At 34.4% G+C, this 12242-nt stretch overlaps 2 protein-coding genes and 1 non-coding gene across 3 annotated transcripts; 2 read left to right on the top strand and 1 right to left on the bottom strand.

Annotated features, from left to right (window-relative positions):
* Positions 1-1512: 1512 nt before the first annotated feature.
* On the top strand, positions 1513-3471 carry Ppox (protoporphyrinogen oxidase). The gene has a single exon (XM_013309018.1). The coding sequence runs from the start codon at positions 1691-1693 to the stop codon at positions 3095-3097; it is 1407 nt and encodes a 468-aa protein (XP_013164472.1). The 5' UTR covers positions 1513-1690; the 3' UTR covers positions 3098-3471.
* Positions 3472-4032: 561 nt separating this feature from the next.
* DCTN4-p62 (dynactin subunit 4) lies at positions 4033-7794 on the bottom strand. Its single transcript, XM_013309739.1, has 9 exons — positions 7558-7794; positions 7142-7263; positions 6885-7033; positions 6503-6657; positions 6152-6314; positions 5771-5954; positions 5313-5520; positions 5092-5234; positions 4033-4910 (listed from the first exon to the last, which is right to left on the bottom strand). Exons 1-9 carry the CDS (start codon positions 7684-7686, stop codon positions 4709-4711), a joined length of 1455 nt encoding a protein of 484 aa, XP_013165193.1. The 5' UTR covers positions 7687-7794; the 3' UTR covers positions 4033-4708.
* A 2511-nt stretch (positions 7795-10305) lies between these two features.
* On the top strand, positions 10306-10378 carry TRNAV-CAC (transfer RNA valine (anticodon CAC)). The gene has a single exon. It is a non-coding gene; the product is annotated as a tRNA-Val (tRNA).
* Positions 10379-12242: the final 1864 nt, after the last annotated feature.

Here is a 12242-nt window from a genome sequence, read left to right as displayed (position 1 = left end):
GTTACTTTACCTACTATTGTATTGCACTTAATAAACATAATATTTTCATATTTCCCTAGTTAGTACTAAAAACTATTCTTCTTAAATTTCGTTCTATTTTTTATAACAATATCCTTGTGTACAAGTTACCGTCAAGTTAAGTTACGATTAAGTTTAAGTTTTTTTTTTGTTTATTTAAAAGTTGTATTAATTTGTTTGCCTGATTGGAACTAGCAACATTTTAAGGGCGGTGTATGTGATGGTAGCTTGGTTAATTTCACACTGTTTTTGTAACCGATTAATTTATTTATATTAAACAAAAAAAAAAGTTTTCTTTTCTTGATTAGTCATTTAAGTTTGTGCAATTATTATTGCTTTAATTTTCATTGTAATTCATCTGGAGAGGGATATTGTAATGTATTATTGTTAATGTAGGTAGGTGATGTCAACCTACCCTGTTAATTTGGCAAAATAAATCAGTCCCCAGCTAACCGTCGTTTAATTCATACCATATATTACACAGCCAATTTTATCTTCTTGTCGCAGAGTTTGGGTCTCGAGGAACTCATCGTGCGATCACTTTGTAGTGTCCCGAAACAGAATGAAAGGATTTTAATCCTCGCAACAGTTTATATACGCAAAGAATAACATAGAGCTGTGCCGGAATTTGGATATACGACTTTATCAATGGGCGAAACCCAACTTTACCAAAAATGTAACATGTATGTTGATAACGATCTAGACACTTAGTGCAAAAAGATATACCAAGTCCAAGAAACCTCTGTTATTTAAGTAAAATAATATTATCAGGAAATCGCACAAGCATCATTAAAAAAATAGTGTCACATTTTAAACAAATAATAATTAATTTGATAGAAAACCCCACTGAAAAACAAGAAGTATATCTAAGAAAACAACTCTCGTGATATCAGCTATCTTCCAGTTAGTCCCAAACCTAGCGGGCGCGAGTAAATGCGGGTGAAATGAGTATGAAATTGGAATTCATTATCAGGGCGCGACACTGCAGCTGTGGCCATCACACGGACCAATACTTCATACGCTTGTTACCTCAATTTATCCCTTTACTAGATTTCACTTGTTTTATTTTATAGTGATGATTGGTGACAATACCGCAACCACATTATCGCTTTCATAGGATATTTTACAGTTTAAAAAAAAATGAGTCATGCATATATTATTATACCTATAAACCCATAACCAACGACATGATTAAGAGGATACGTGTGTCAGTTTCACTCTAAATGCAATATTGCGGAATAGGGCTTGTTCGCTTGCAGGCTTGCTCCCTGCCTTATCCCTTCTGGGACACGAGCGTGCTTTTTGTCGTTGTTTGTATATGTATATAACTCTTACGTTAAATTAGCATATTATATTATACTACAAATTATATTAGATAATGATTTGATTGCAAAGCGTGAAAACCTAATAAAACTATTTTCTTCAAATTTCATAGGTTTTTGATTAAATATTTTATCTTTATAAAAAGTCATGTCAATATGTCAATGTCAAATTGTGAATGATAATTTATAAACAAAAACGTCTGACACGCCAATACACGCAAGATATCTAAACAAATGGCTTTAATAATTGCGTTAAATTAACCTAATTAATAAACTAGTTACTAATCATTTCACTTAAATTATGTAAAATAAATACCATTCGTGCAAGAACAGTAACATACGAAGTAGCAATGGCAGTAATACTTGGTGGAGGAATAGGCGGATTGTCCACCGCTTACTATCTGCTCAAAAATAACATAAGTAATAATAATAACTTGAAATTATTATTACTAGAAGCAACAAATTATTGTGGAGGATGGATAAAGTCAATAAAAACGAAGGATTATATATTCGAGCAGGGACCGCGGACCATCCGGCCTAAAGGTATCGTTGGATTGAACACATTGAATATGATTCAAGACTTAGGTCTCAGCGAGCACGTCTTCCCCATAAAATCGGATCACCCCGCAGCTAAAAACAGAATGATTTACGTTAACAATTCGTTGCATTTATTGCCGTCGAGTTTAAAAGGCGTTTTCCAGACAAATGAACCTTTTTCGAAGCCACTTATTTATGCAATATTCAATGACTTGCGTAGTCCGCAAAAGCAAATGAAAGATGATTCGATTTATAATTTCGCTGAAAGACGTTTCGGTAAAGAGATAGCAGATTATGCAATTGCTCCTATGATATGTGGCATTTGTGCTGGAGATGCCAAAGAAATATCTGTTAAATTTCTTATGAAAACACTTTTTGAGTGGGAACAGAATTATGGAGGTGTCATGAAAGGTATGATGAAGTCTTTCATGAAGGGAAAAAATGACAATGATCTATATTTAAGTGAACTAGCAAAAAGAGCTCAGGAGGAGAAATGGAATGTGTATACAATAAAAGGTGGTATTGCCAATTTTCCAGCCACCTTGTTGCAGCATCTCAGAGAGAACAATGTTGATGTTAAATTGAACAACAAAGTAAATGAGATACAATTTGTTGACTCAAGTACTGTAAAGTTGATCAATAGATCTGGAGAAGAGATAATGGCAAACCATGTGTATTCTTCCATACCATCACATGCTTTGGCAGATTTAGTTGAGAAACAGCATCCAGATCTGGCTGCAAACCTGAAAGGTATACCATTTGTGACAGTTGGCTTGGTCAACTTTTATTTTGATACAGACAAGCCCCTTATTTCACCTGCATTTGGATTTTTGGTGCCTCCTATAGAGAACTCCCCTATTCTTGGTGTGGTGTTTGACTCCTGCTGTCTTCCTGATCAAAATGGTACAGTTTTAACTGTGATGTTGGGTGGTAGGTGGTTTGAAGAAAAGTTTGGACAGAATATAACTGAAAAAGAGTTGTTTGAGATAGCGCAGCGTGAAGTACGGTCCATATTGAACATAAAGGAGAAACCGGCAGCACATCATGTTCAAATTCTGAATAAGTGCATTCCTCAATATGTTATAGGTCATTACGATAGAGTAGATAATGTGAGGCAGTACATACAAGACCACAACCTACCAATTTCTCTTGTTGGCAGCAGCTATGACGGAGTAGGCATCAATGATGTAATTTATTCTGCTAAGACTCAGGTTCAATGATGTTCAACTTATCAAACAAGTAAATATAAAAGTTTATACTCATAAATGACTGTAAAATAAGCATTAACGCCTTTCCAGGCTGCACAAATTCAGAGATTATTATGAAAGGGATAAATTTTATATGCATTTACTGACTGTTAGGCTAAGGCTTTGTTACGAATTTTTATTACTTAGCTTGTAATAGAAAAATTAAACAACTTGTGGGATTATTTAAATAAATACTCAATCTTTTTGCGGGCAAATAAATTTTCATTACATTTTGGGATGCTAGGGGTAATATAAACGGGAATATAATTTCAATGGTTTTATTTTATTTGTTTGTTTCTTTTATACACAGGTTGGTACTTATGTGGTTATTAAAATGATGATGTTTATTGACTATTTTATTTATATTGAAGAACCCATCAATAAATTCTATACATATTCCAAAGTTTAAAAACCTCATCAAAGCAATGCCTTCATGCAAAGATTATATGATAGAACTGGAAATAGAATTTTGATTATCAAAAAATCATAAAATATAAAAATTAAAGGGATGTTGGATAGGAAGATGAAACAAAACCACATTTAAGAAAAACAACCTGTATTTATGCTTAAGCATATATAAATATAGTGAGAATGCGAATCTTTATATAAAACTAAAAAAGTAAAAGTGTAATAAATTATTTATTAATACTTAAAAATCTCTTTTTCGTCTCTTACTTTAATAATAGTGGAATTTCATGATAATTTCTTTACATTTACAGAAAGCGATTAATATTAAATACATGAATGTTTTAAGATATCACTATATTAAAATTAATATATTATGCAGCTGAAAATAAAGTTACAAAGTCATATGAACTACAATAATATATTACTTTTTGAATGTGAAGAAAATTTGCCAAAATAATATTTTTTATAGCAATTTAATATTATTTACAAATCCTAATTCATCAATAATTTTAATTCAACAATAAATTTATTAAAATACACAAAGTATTGTATAATTGAACTGAATTTACGGTTACAATGTTAAATATAAATTATTGTGCTTTGTTTAATATTTCATAAACAATTTTACATATGGAGTTTATTCTCAGACTAGTGCATATGGATTCGAGACATCAGGAATAAAATTACATACATTTTCAATAATTAATTCACCCGAGAAGAATGTATAGACTGCCACTAAACTAGAGTTGTATACTATCTCTAGACATCACCTTGCCAATAAGTTTGATTGATGTCAAGCGCTACTTTTCTCATTAATTTTTATAAAAAGATAATGAAAGCACCTGTATTACTATTTAGTTTTCAATTAAATCAAACATTCCCATACAAGCTTGTTCTGCATGTAGAGTAACATTAGTTACACCCATTTTCCACTGTGACTGCATGTCTCTAGCCGCTAAGGACTGTGATTATGATAGGTCATGGCCGTTCTAGTCGAAATCCTTTTCATGTATAATTGCTTTCATATATCTTAGCGGCTCTTAACTTTGCAATCGCTGCGCAGAACACAATATTAGGTATAATGGGCAGCGCGCCGATGACTTTGGACCGCCATAATATTTGAAAAGAGTTAAACCAAGATAAAAATAGTCGTGTTAGTGGGACAGCAGAGTTAGTTTACCCAGAGACATGTCCCAGCTGCAGCAGCAGTGTGGCATGCAGCGTGTGGTCGCGCGGCTCGTGTGCGGCAGGCACGGTGTTGCGGTACCGGTACTGCAGCGCCAGCGCCGCCTCCGCAGCACTGCCCGCACCCATCTCTGCGCCGCAACTCACCTGCAGCCGCAGCGCCAGCTTGTTGGACTTGCGCCACAGGATTATACTGTAACAGTAAATTATCTCTTGTTCACATTGTGCCAGTACAGTACGCCAGTAACACTCAAAGTCAGCGCTGGCACAATGAAAAGCACTATCTGATGCCAGTAAAACCACACAGTCCATGTCACGTCACTATTGGCGATTCAGGTGGCCACTTGCTCGTGTAATAAACAGTTGTAACTAACTCGTTGGCATCGTGCGTGGCGTCGTCGTCGTACTCCGCGGCGTCGTCTCGCTGCGCCAACGTCAACGTCACGTCGGGCGTCACCACACGACACGTCGCCGTGACGTCCGCCTTGCGCTGCACCGTCTCGTACCACAGATTGTCCTACCACAATAATAACATTTACACATTTCTATTTAATATATTCCTTTATTTTCTCTAAAGGTACACGACAGTACTAACTTTTTCCAAATTGAGCGACTTTTCGAGCGACTTCTCTAGACTCTTGGGCTCCTCCAGCCTGTCCTCAGTGTCGGGCACCTCCTCGGGCTGCAGCAGACGCACCTGCATCTCGTGACCGGTCGGGTTGGTCAGCTTCAGCAGCAGCGCAGACGTGCAGCCCGGCTTTATCGGCTCGTATGATATTATCTTCACTTCCGGCACATGATAGCTACAGATTTTACATTTTACTCCTATGTCAACGATTATTAGTTATCATTTCTTACAAATTATAAATATTTATAAAAAGTTGTCAGTTTGTCAAGCTCTTTAAGTGCCTTTTATAACTACTAACCAAGTGAGTTATAAAAACTATATAAGTGACTTACAAAACTATTCAGATGACTTATAAACTATCAAAGCGTCTTTTAAAACTATCCAGGTGATTCAAACTACTATCCACATGGCTTATATCGACTTACAATGCGAGGAGTTCAATTTTAAACTTGATAGATCCTGGGTTGTACTCAGGCTTGGTGAGGTTGTGGTCACAGGCCCGGCAGCGCTGACTGCGCTTCACGCTCAGCAGCTTAGCGATTGGATACAGGCGTGACACGCTGCTCGGCTGCCACTCCGGAGCAGCAAGCCGCTGTGGCATGCTCGTTACTGGAGATTAATTGATAAATCGTTACATGAATACCTTCATAAGTACATATCCTTCTGTTGAACTTTATTTTAAAGAGATTATTGCACAGTAACGGGCAATTTTTTTTGACAATAAGTGTACGCGAAAAATGAAGTTCGCAAAAAAAAAAAAAATTATGGCTGTCAATTATTTTATAACTTTGATATACATAACCTACTTTGATTTAAGTTCAGTTCCTTAGTGTAGAAATCCTCTGATAACTCTTCAACCTCAGCGGAGGCCTCACTCGGCACAAAGTTGGCTATTGCAGACATTGTACTCTCACTGGAAGGTAGGCCGGCTATGTTCCGAGCCATTGCACCAGTTAAACCAGTTTTATCCTGTTCAAACCATATTTCATTATTCACAACCTGGTTAGTACTGATACCTTATCCATGTGAAATTTTAAAAATTATGTTTATCAAAACAATGACATTTCTACTACAAATCATGATGATGAAAAATTTGTTGACTGTCAAATATAATACAGTTGAAAATTCAATTATAACAATTTAATATTAGTACAAACAGTAAGAGTAATGTATTTTCCTCTGATTGCAAACTTTTTCCGCTCCCTGTCCAATTTTTCTTGCTTTTCCTGCTGGGCGATGGCCTTATAGTAGTCAAGGAGTTGGTTTATGCGGGTCGCATTTGGATTTACTCTCTCTGGCCAACCACCTGAGGCTACAAGAAAGATATAAAATCAAAGTCAATATAGGTCTTGTTAAGAATAATTTGACAACAATTACGCACATATCTTGTGTTTTTGTTTACAATAACTTGACTTTATGTAGTAATTTGACAAAAAAAGGAAAAAGTGAAAGAATGGCTGCCATATATGGAAATTTGATGTTCCTCTTTACAAAATTATGGTGTTGAATTGATATAAATACCATAAAAATTAGATTTACCTACAGGCTGGTCTGGTATACCAACATCCCTTGATGTCCATCTACAGTTAAAACAGGACAGGTAGTACATTTTCTTGGCTTGTTTATTTTCCACTTTAGAGTCACCGGATCCTTGTTCCGGAGTTTGCCGCGGTTGAGCCAGTGTGGCCCTAAAATGGATAAAAACTTTATTATACTATTAGCAGATTGAAAATATTTTAATAAGATATTAATTATACATATAAAAAGAATCATCATTGTAACATATCAAAGTTTACCTTGTAGAAAGTGTATGGAAGCAACTGGGGCAGTCAAAACAACTGCTGCATCTGTTCTTTTTCAGCCTTGCTTCTGATGATGGCATGTTCTCCAGACAGTTGGCACAGTAATGAGAGTCCACCTTGGGGAACAGAGTTAGTATAGTTATTAGTGATATATATTTGTATTGTACTCAGACAAGCACTCATATATCACCAATATTTAATAGAATGATCACTACCAAATTAGGACTATCAATAGCAACCAGCAAATTACTTCCTTAGTAACGGTGTAGACTCTTACAACGGTATACTTAAGATACAAAAGGTTCTAAAATACTTTGTTCTAAAAGTGTAAAATTGTATTATGGAGTAGTTTTTATTATTGGATTTAATATTTAAAATACGTGATGAATTTACATATTTGATTCACTTACTTCATGGCATATACAAAAGCCGCAGCGTATCTGCAAGCAGTGGCGACAAAAATACAAGCTTGTTATCGGTTTGATCTGACCACAAGAGCAAGCATACTTCACATAATCTGGCTGGGTTAAATAAGCCATGGCTAGACTAATTTACGGAATTTAATTTAGATTTCAAAAGTAATTTATTTCAGATTTTAAAGGTAAAATCGTAATGAGTCAGAAATTCAGACTGACGTTGACAGTAAGATATGACATCTAAGTTATGTCAAAAACTTGATTGATGAGAATTTAGAATTGCAATAAAACAAAATTAATGAAGGTTTTGAAAAGTTCATCGTAAGAGATTTATTTAGCAATGATTTATTGATTCCGTGTATAAATATGAGATAGCCTCGCCTCGCCATCTCGCGGAAAACCTACCGAACTAATTTGTTGTAATGGCAATAACAATTTCGTTGGATTTATATTTTTAAACGACATTAATGTAAAGTGTTGCAACATTCATAGAAATGGGTGTTTCCCACTGACCTCTATATTATCTGATATCTATGGTGTTTCCTGTTATAGGCCCACTGATCCATCAACCCAATGGGAAACATCCATAGAGATTGTGCCGCCCTCATGTCAGGATTTTTATGTTCATAGTCTGCCTGCCTAAAAACATTGAAGTATTGTGAAGATGGATGAAGCCAAGTACATTTTCGCAAATAATTGAAGGGCGCTGAGGTCGAGGGAGACCAAAGCTCTGGTGGATTATATAAATGATTGCTATTTTGCAAACTTCTTAAAAAAACTGTCACCAACTAACCAACAGTATAACTTAATTGGTGACGAGTTAGATATAACAGCTTACTTAATATATCGGTAGATAAGATGAATGTCCTAAAATAATGAATTAAGCGACAAAAGTCATGTCACGTGTGACCCACTTCTGTCGTTCGATTTGCGAATGATATTAATGTGCTGATTCCTGACACGCAGCCCGTGGCGGGAATTTTAACCGCGACAATTCTCGAACTTTTTAAGGCATGCCAAGAGGAACCTACGTGGACAGGCTCGGCTTTCTAATGCGGTAATATGTTGCGAAACTTATCGAGGGATCCAATTATGTCATTCGTTTATAGGTTCACCACAATGTGTTTGTAGGATTAGATTTTTTTTTCTATACAAAACTAGGAACAAAATTGTAGTATAGTAACATAATACTTTTTAACATACATCGCATATCATTGGACACCAAGTATATAGATCATATGGTAGCTTTAGCTATCTAACAATCGTCATCGTTATTACATTAATCTTCACGAAGGTTTAGATAAACATTATCAAGAACTCTACGAATTTCTATCGACTTACTTCAAGCAATTAGTTATATCTATAAAGCCAGAAATATCCCAGATAAAGAAAAATTATGGCGAATCTATTTGTATTAATTACCCGTCGCAAAGTCGCTTGGGATTCAAGTTTAGCCGACGTTTAAAATGGTCGCTAGCATATTTATTACGAGTTAGCGCGATTGATTTGTGACAGCGATGAAATGAATCGTCTGTTCGTTACTAGAATTTATTTGTCTTTTTTATCATTGTCACGCCAGTTAACGAGTACGAGGTAGACGTGTGAAATAAACATTAATTTGGACAACGAAATATGGAATTGATCGATAGGTCCATCGGCCCAACGGGAAACACCCGAAATGTGTTTGTTGAAATATTTTGCGCATATTTGACAATACTAAACGTGAGAATTTGACAATATTATAGATAACTATTGTTTCATAATGAGATTAAGATACAAGTCTCATTGTAAATAAAATGAAGAAAGACGAACATAATATGACATATCACAGTAATGAGAAATTGTATTCACTAAAAGCATTCTGCGTTTCGCAAATTGTGCTACATTTTTGGCTCATGCAGTTTGCTAATCTAGTAATGTAATGCAATAAAATTGTAGACATTTTCTTGCAGTAGGTTACTTTGTTTCTAAGGAACTTATCTTGTTGTTTTGAGTAATAAATTGGCCTTATTTATTTTGGGATTAATACCCCTGATATTGCAGTTATTTCAACAATGTTTGGAATCTATTACTATTTGTTGTCTGACTAATATAGTAAAGAGACTATGTAAATATACAGAATAGTAGATTTGCTGAGTCCTAATTAAGAATAATTGTGTGCCTCGTGAAAAAAAAAAACAGCGTTCTACATCTATTATTTATAATGTCTACGGCCCCATTGATTCAACTTTGGTGACATGTAAATTTTATTTAATACGACTATTTACTTTATTAATGTAAATGTAAGCATTTTTTGTGTCATTATTCACTTTCTCTTACTCATGTATAATATATTTTATGTAATACATAGTTTTGTGATCGGAATTAATTTAGTACGTAAGAGTAGTCGAAGGAGGGCATTGGGGCGGATGCGTTTTGGATAAGTTGGACATCATTGCAAAGACGGCTTGTAATCATCTAGTCTTTGAAAATACACTTCTATTGATTGATGACTGCCTAAATGTTAATATACCTTGTAACTTCTGACTAATATTTAATCAATTCATTTAATATTACCTTTAAATAATAAATGCAGGCACGATGTCCGTTAAGGCGTCTGTGCAAAGGGTTTGTTAATATCGTTGTTTAATACAAGTTGTTGTATGGATTTTAGTGAATAATAAATGGTGGTTTTCCCGTAGGCAATACTGACCTAATTAAATAAATCTCTTTGCTCTTGATATTTTCTGTTACAATATTCAAGTTTCCGTAGTGTAGCGGTTATCACGTGTGCTTCACACGCACAAGGTCCCCGGTTCGATCCCGGGCGGAAACATTGAAAAATATTTTTACTTGCCTTGTAAATACTTTTAAATTAACTTACACTATTATTTAGGAATTGCTAAGATGACAGTACTTCGATTTTTTTCCTTTAAGTTCTGCTTTCTTTTAACTTGTCAATATTTTACAAGGGCGCATGTCCAATGCACCTGTTAGCTAATGCTTTTAATTTATGTATTTGTCTTCTCATTTGTGAGAGCTTTTTACTCATAATTATAGTATAGTTAACGCATAACAATAGGTTTTCAAGCCGGCACCGTACGACATGATTATAGCCATCTTTCTGCATGATAATTGATATTAACTATGGTGCTAATTAATGAGATTGAAAAGTTTGTTATTGTTTAAATTGAAATCAGCATCACGGCAGCCAAAATGTTGTTATACTTACACTAATGTATGTACAAACATTTCATTAAAAATTCCAACTAAACACTATTTATGACTAAATATCATTGTTAACACTTCCCGCGCAATTCTCTTTTCTGTTCACCTATCTTTTTTCATGATTAAAAAGGCAAAGGTTCTTGTGGTCAATATGCCACGTCTTTGGCAGAATGATAAATTCTGCACTCAAGAGTTATTACTAAGGAAATAAACATTTAATAACCTCTTAGTTAATATGCAACGAATTATTAATTATTAATAACTAATATTAGTAACTGGAATAAGGTGATGATGATGAAGAGCAACCATCAAAGCTTTTTAAGCTAGTTATATCCGATTTGTTTGTGAAACAACACCTTATGTATTTCTAATTCACTTGTTCGGTGAAAGCTAAAACAAATATAAGTATGTAATTTTATATCCAATCTGTTTTAATTAAACAAAAATTAATTGAATACCTTTTCAATTTGCTCATGAGGCAACAAATTGAGATGAAATTAACGACATTCCTAAGCTCTAAGCCCCGGTTATATTTATTTTTGCCGCAAAATCTATTAGATATTTAAATAATTCTAATTCCCATGCAAATGTTTAATTAATTAACCGCATCAATATTTCTTATTTCATTAAGCAAAAAGTTGTCTTTCGACCAACAGGAAGTGACTTCCACCGGAAATACGTAAACATTAAAATGTAGGTAACCTTAAAATTAAATTGCCCGATGTCGTTAAAATTTATCAAATTGACCATTTCTAAATCACTTACGTATACAAATGTATGTACGATAATATATTTTTTCTATAATCGTGAAATTGCGAAATATGCTAACGAAACTCCGGTAATCAATAATATTTGCACCTCGTATTCGCTCAGCTGTAACTTAATTTACCTGACAAAACGAAGGAACACATCCTTATAAGTCGTTTTAATTGAGAATTGTTAGTTTGGATAGAAATATATCAGTTAGTGACAATAAAAAAGTTAAACTAACTCAACTCGAACCACATGCCTATCATTTACAATGTTACACATCTACTTTTTAATTAGAATTCTGTTCCAATAGCGACAAATGCAAGACGAGTTTTGTCTGTGGTTAACCTAATTGACTCATATGGATTTCCTCGTTTCATTCTTGTTTGTGACTTGCTGTCAAACTAAGAGTTTCTTTTCACCTTTTATGGACCTAAATAAAAACAAAATAATGTTCAGAAAAGCGTTATAAGACTAAATTAACAAGGATTGTTTAGTTTATTGTATTTAGTTAATTAATTGTAAAAATAAATTATATTCGGTGATGAATAAATCTTCCTAAGTTTTAATTCCTTAGGTGTTTTCCCCAGTTTTCCCTGCTTTATTTGTTTGTTGTTAGGTAATTGAAAGTTTGTTAACAATTTAATTATTCGACACGCATCGTCCGCGGGGATAAGCGAAGGTCGCTAGGATATCGTCGCGTTGGGCAATGGCGCTCGCGT

The sequence above is a fragment of the Papilio xuthus genome, unplaced genomic scaffold, assembly GCF_000836235.2.
Source record: "Papilio xuthus unplaced genomic scaffold, Pxut_1.1 DF827777.1, whole genome shotgun sequence".
Classification (NCBI taxonomy): Eukaryota; Metazoa; Arthropoda; class Insecta; order Lepidoptera; family Papilionidae; genus Papilio; species Papilio xuthus.
This window is presented reverse-complemented; position numbering and strand designations above follow the sequence as displayed.

Coding starts and splice junctions, on each gene's coding strand:
- Ppox (XM_013309018.1), top strand. CDS start 1,691: ATGGCAGTAATACTTGGTGGAGGAATAGGCGGATTGTCCACCGCTTAC.
- DCTN4-p62 (XM_013309739.1), bottom strand. CDS start 7,686: ATGGCTTATTTAACCCAGCCAGATTATGTGAAGTATGCTTGCTCTTGT. Junction 5,955..6,151: donor GGAACTGAACTTAAATCAAA/GTAGGTTATGTA, acceptor ATTAATCTCCAG/TAACGAGCATGCCACAGCGG. Junction 4,911..5,091: donor GCCACGCACGATGCCAACGA/GTTAGTTACAAC, acceptor TTACTGTTACAG/TATAATCCTGTGGCGCAAGT.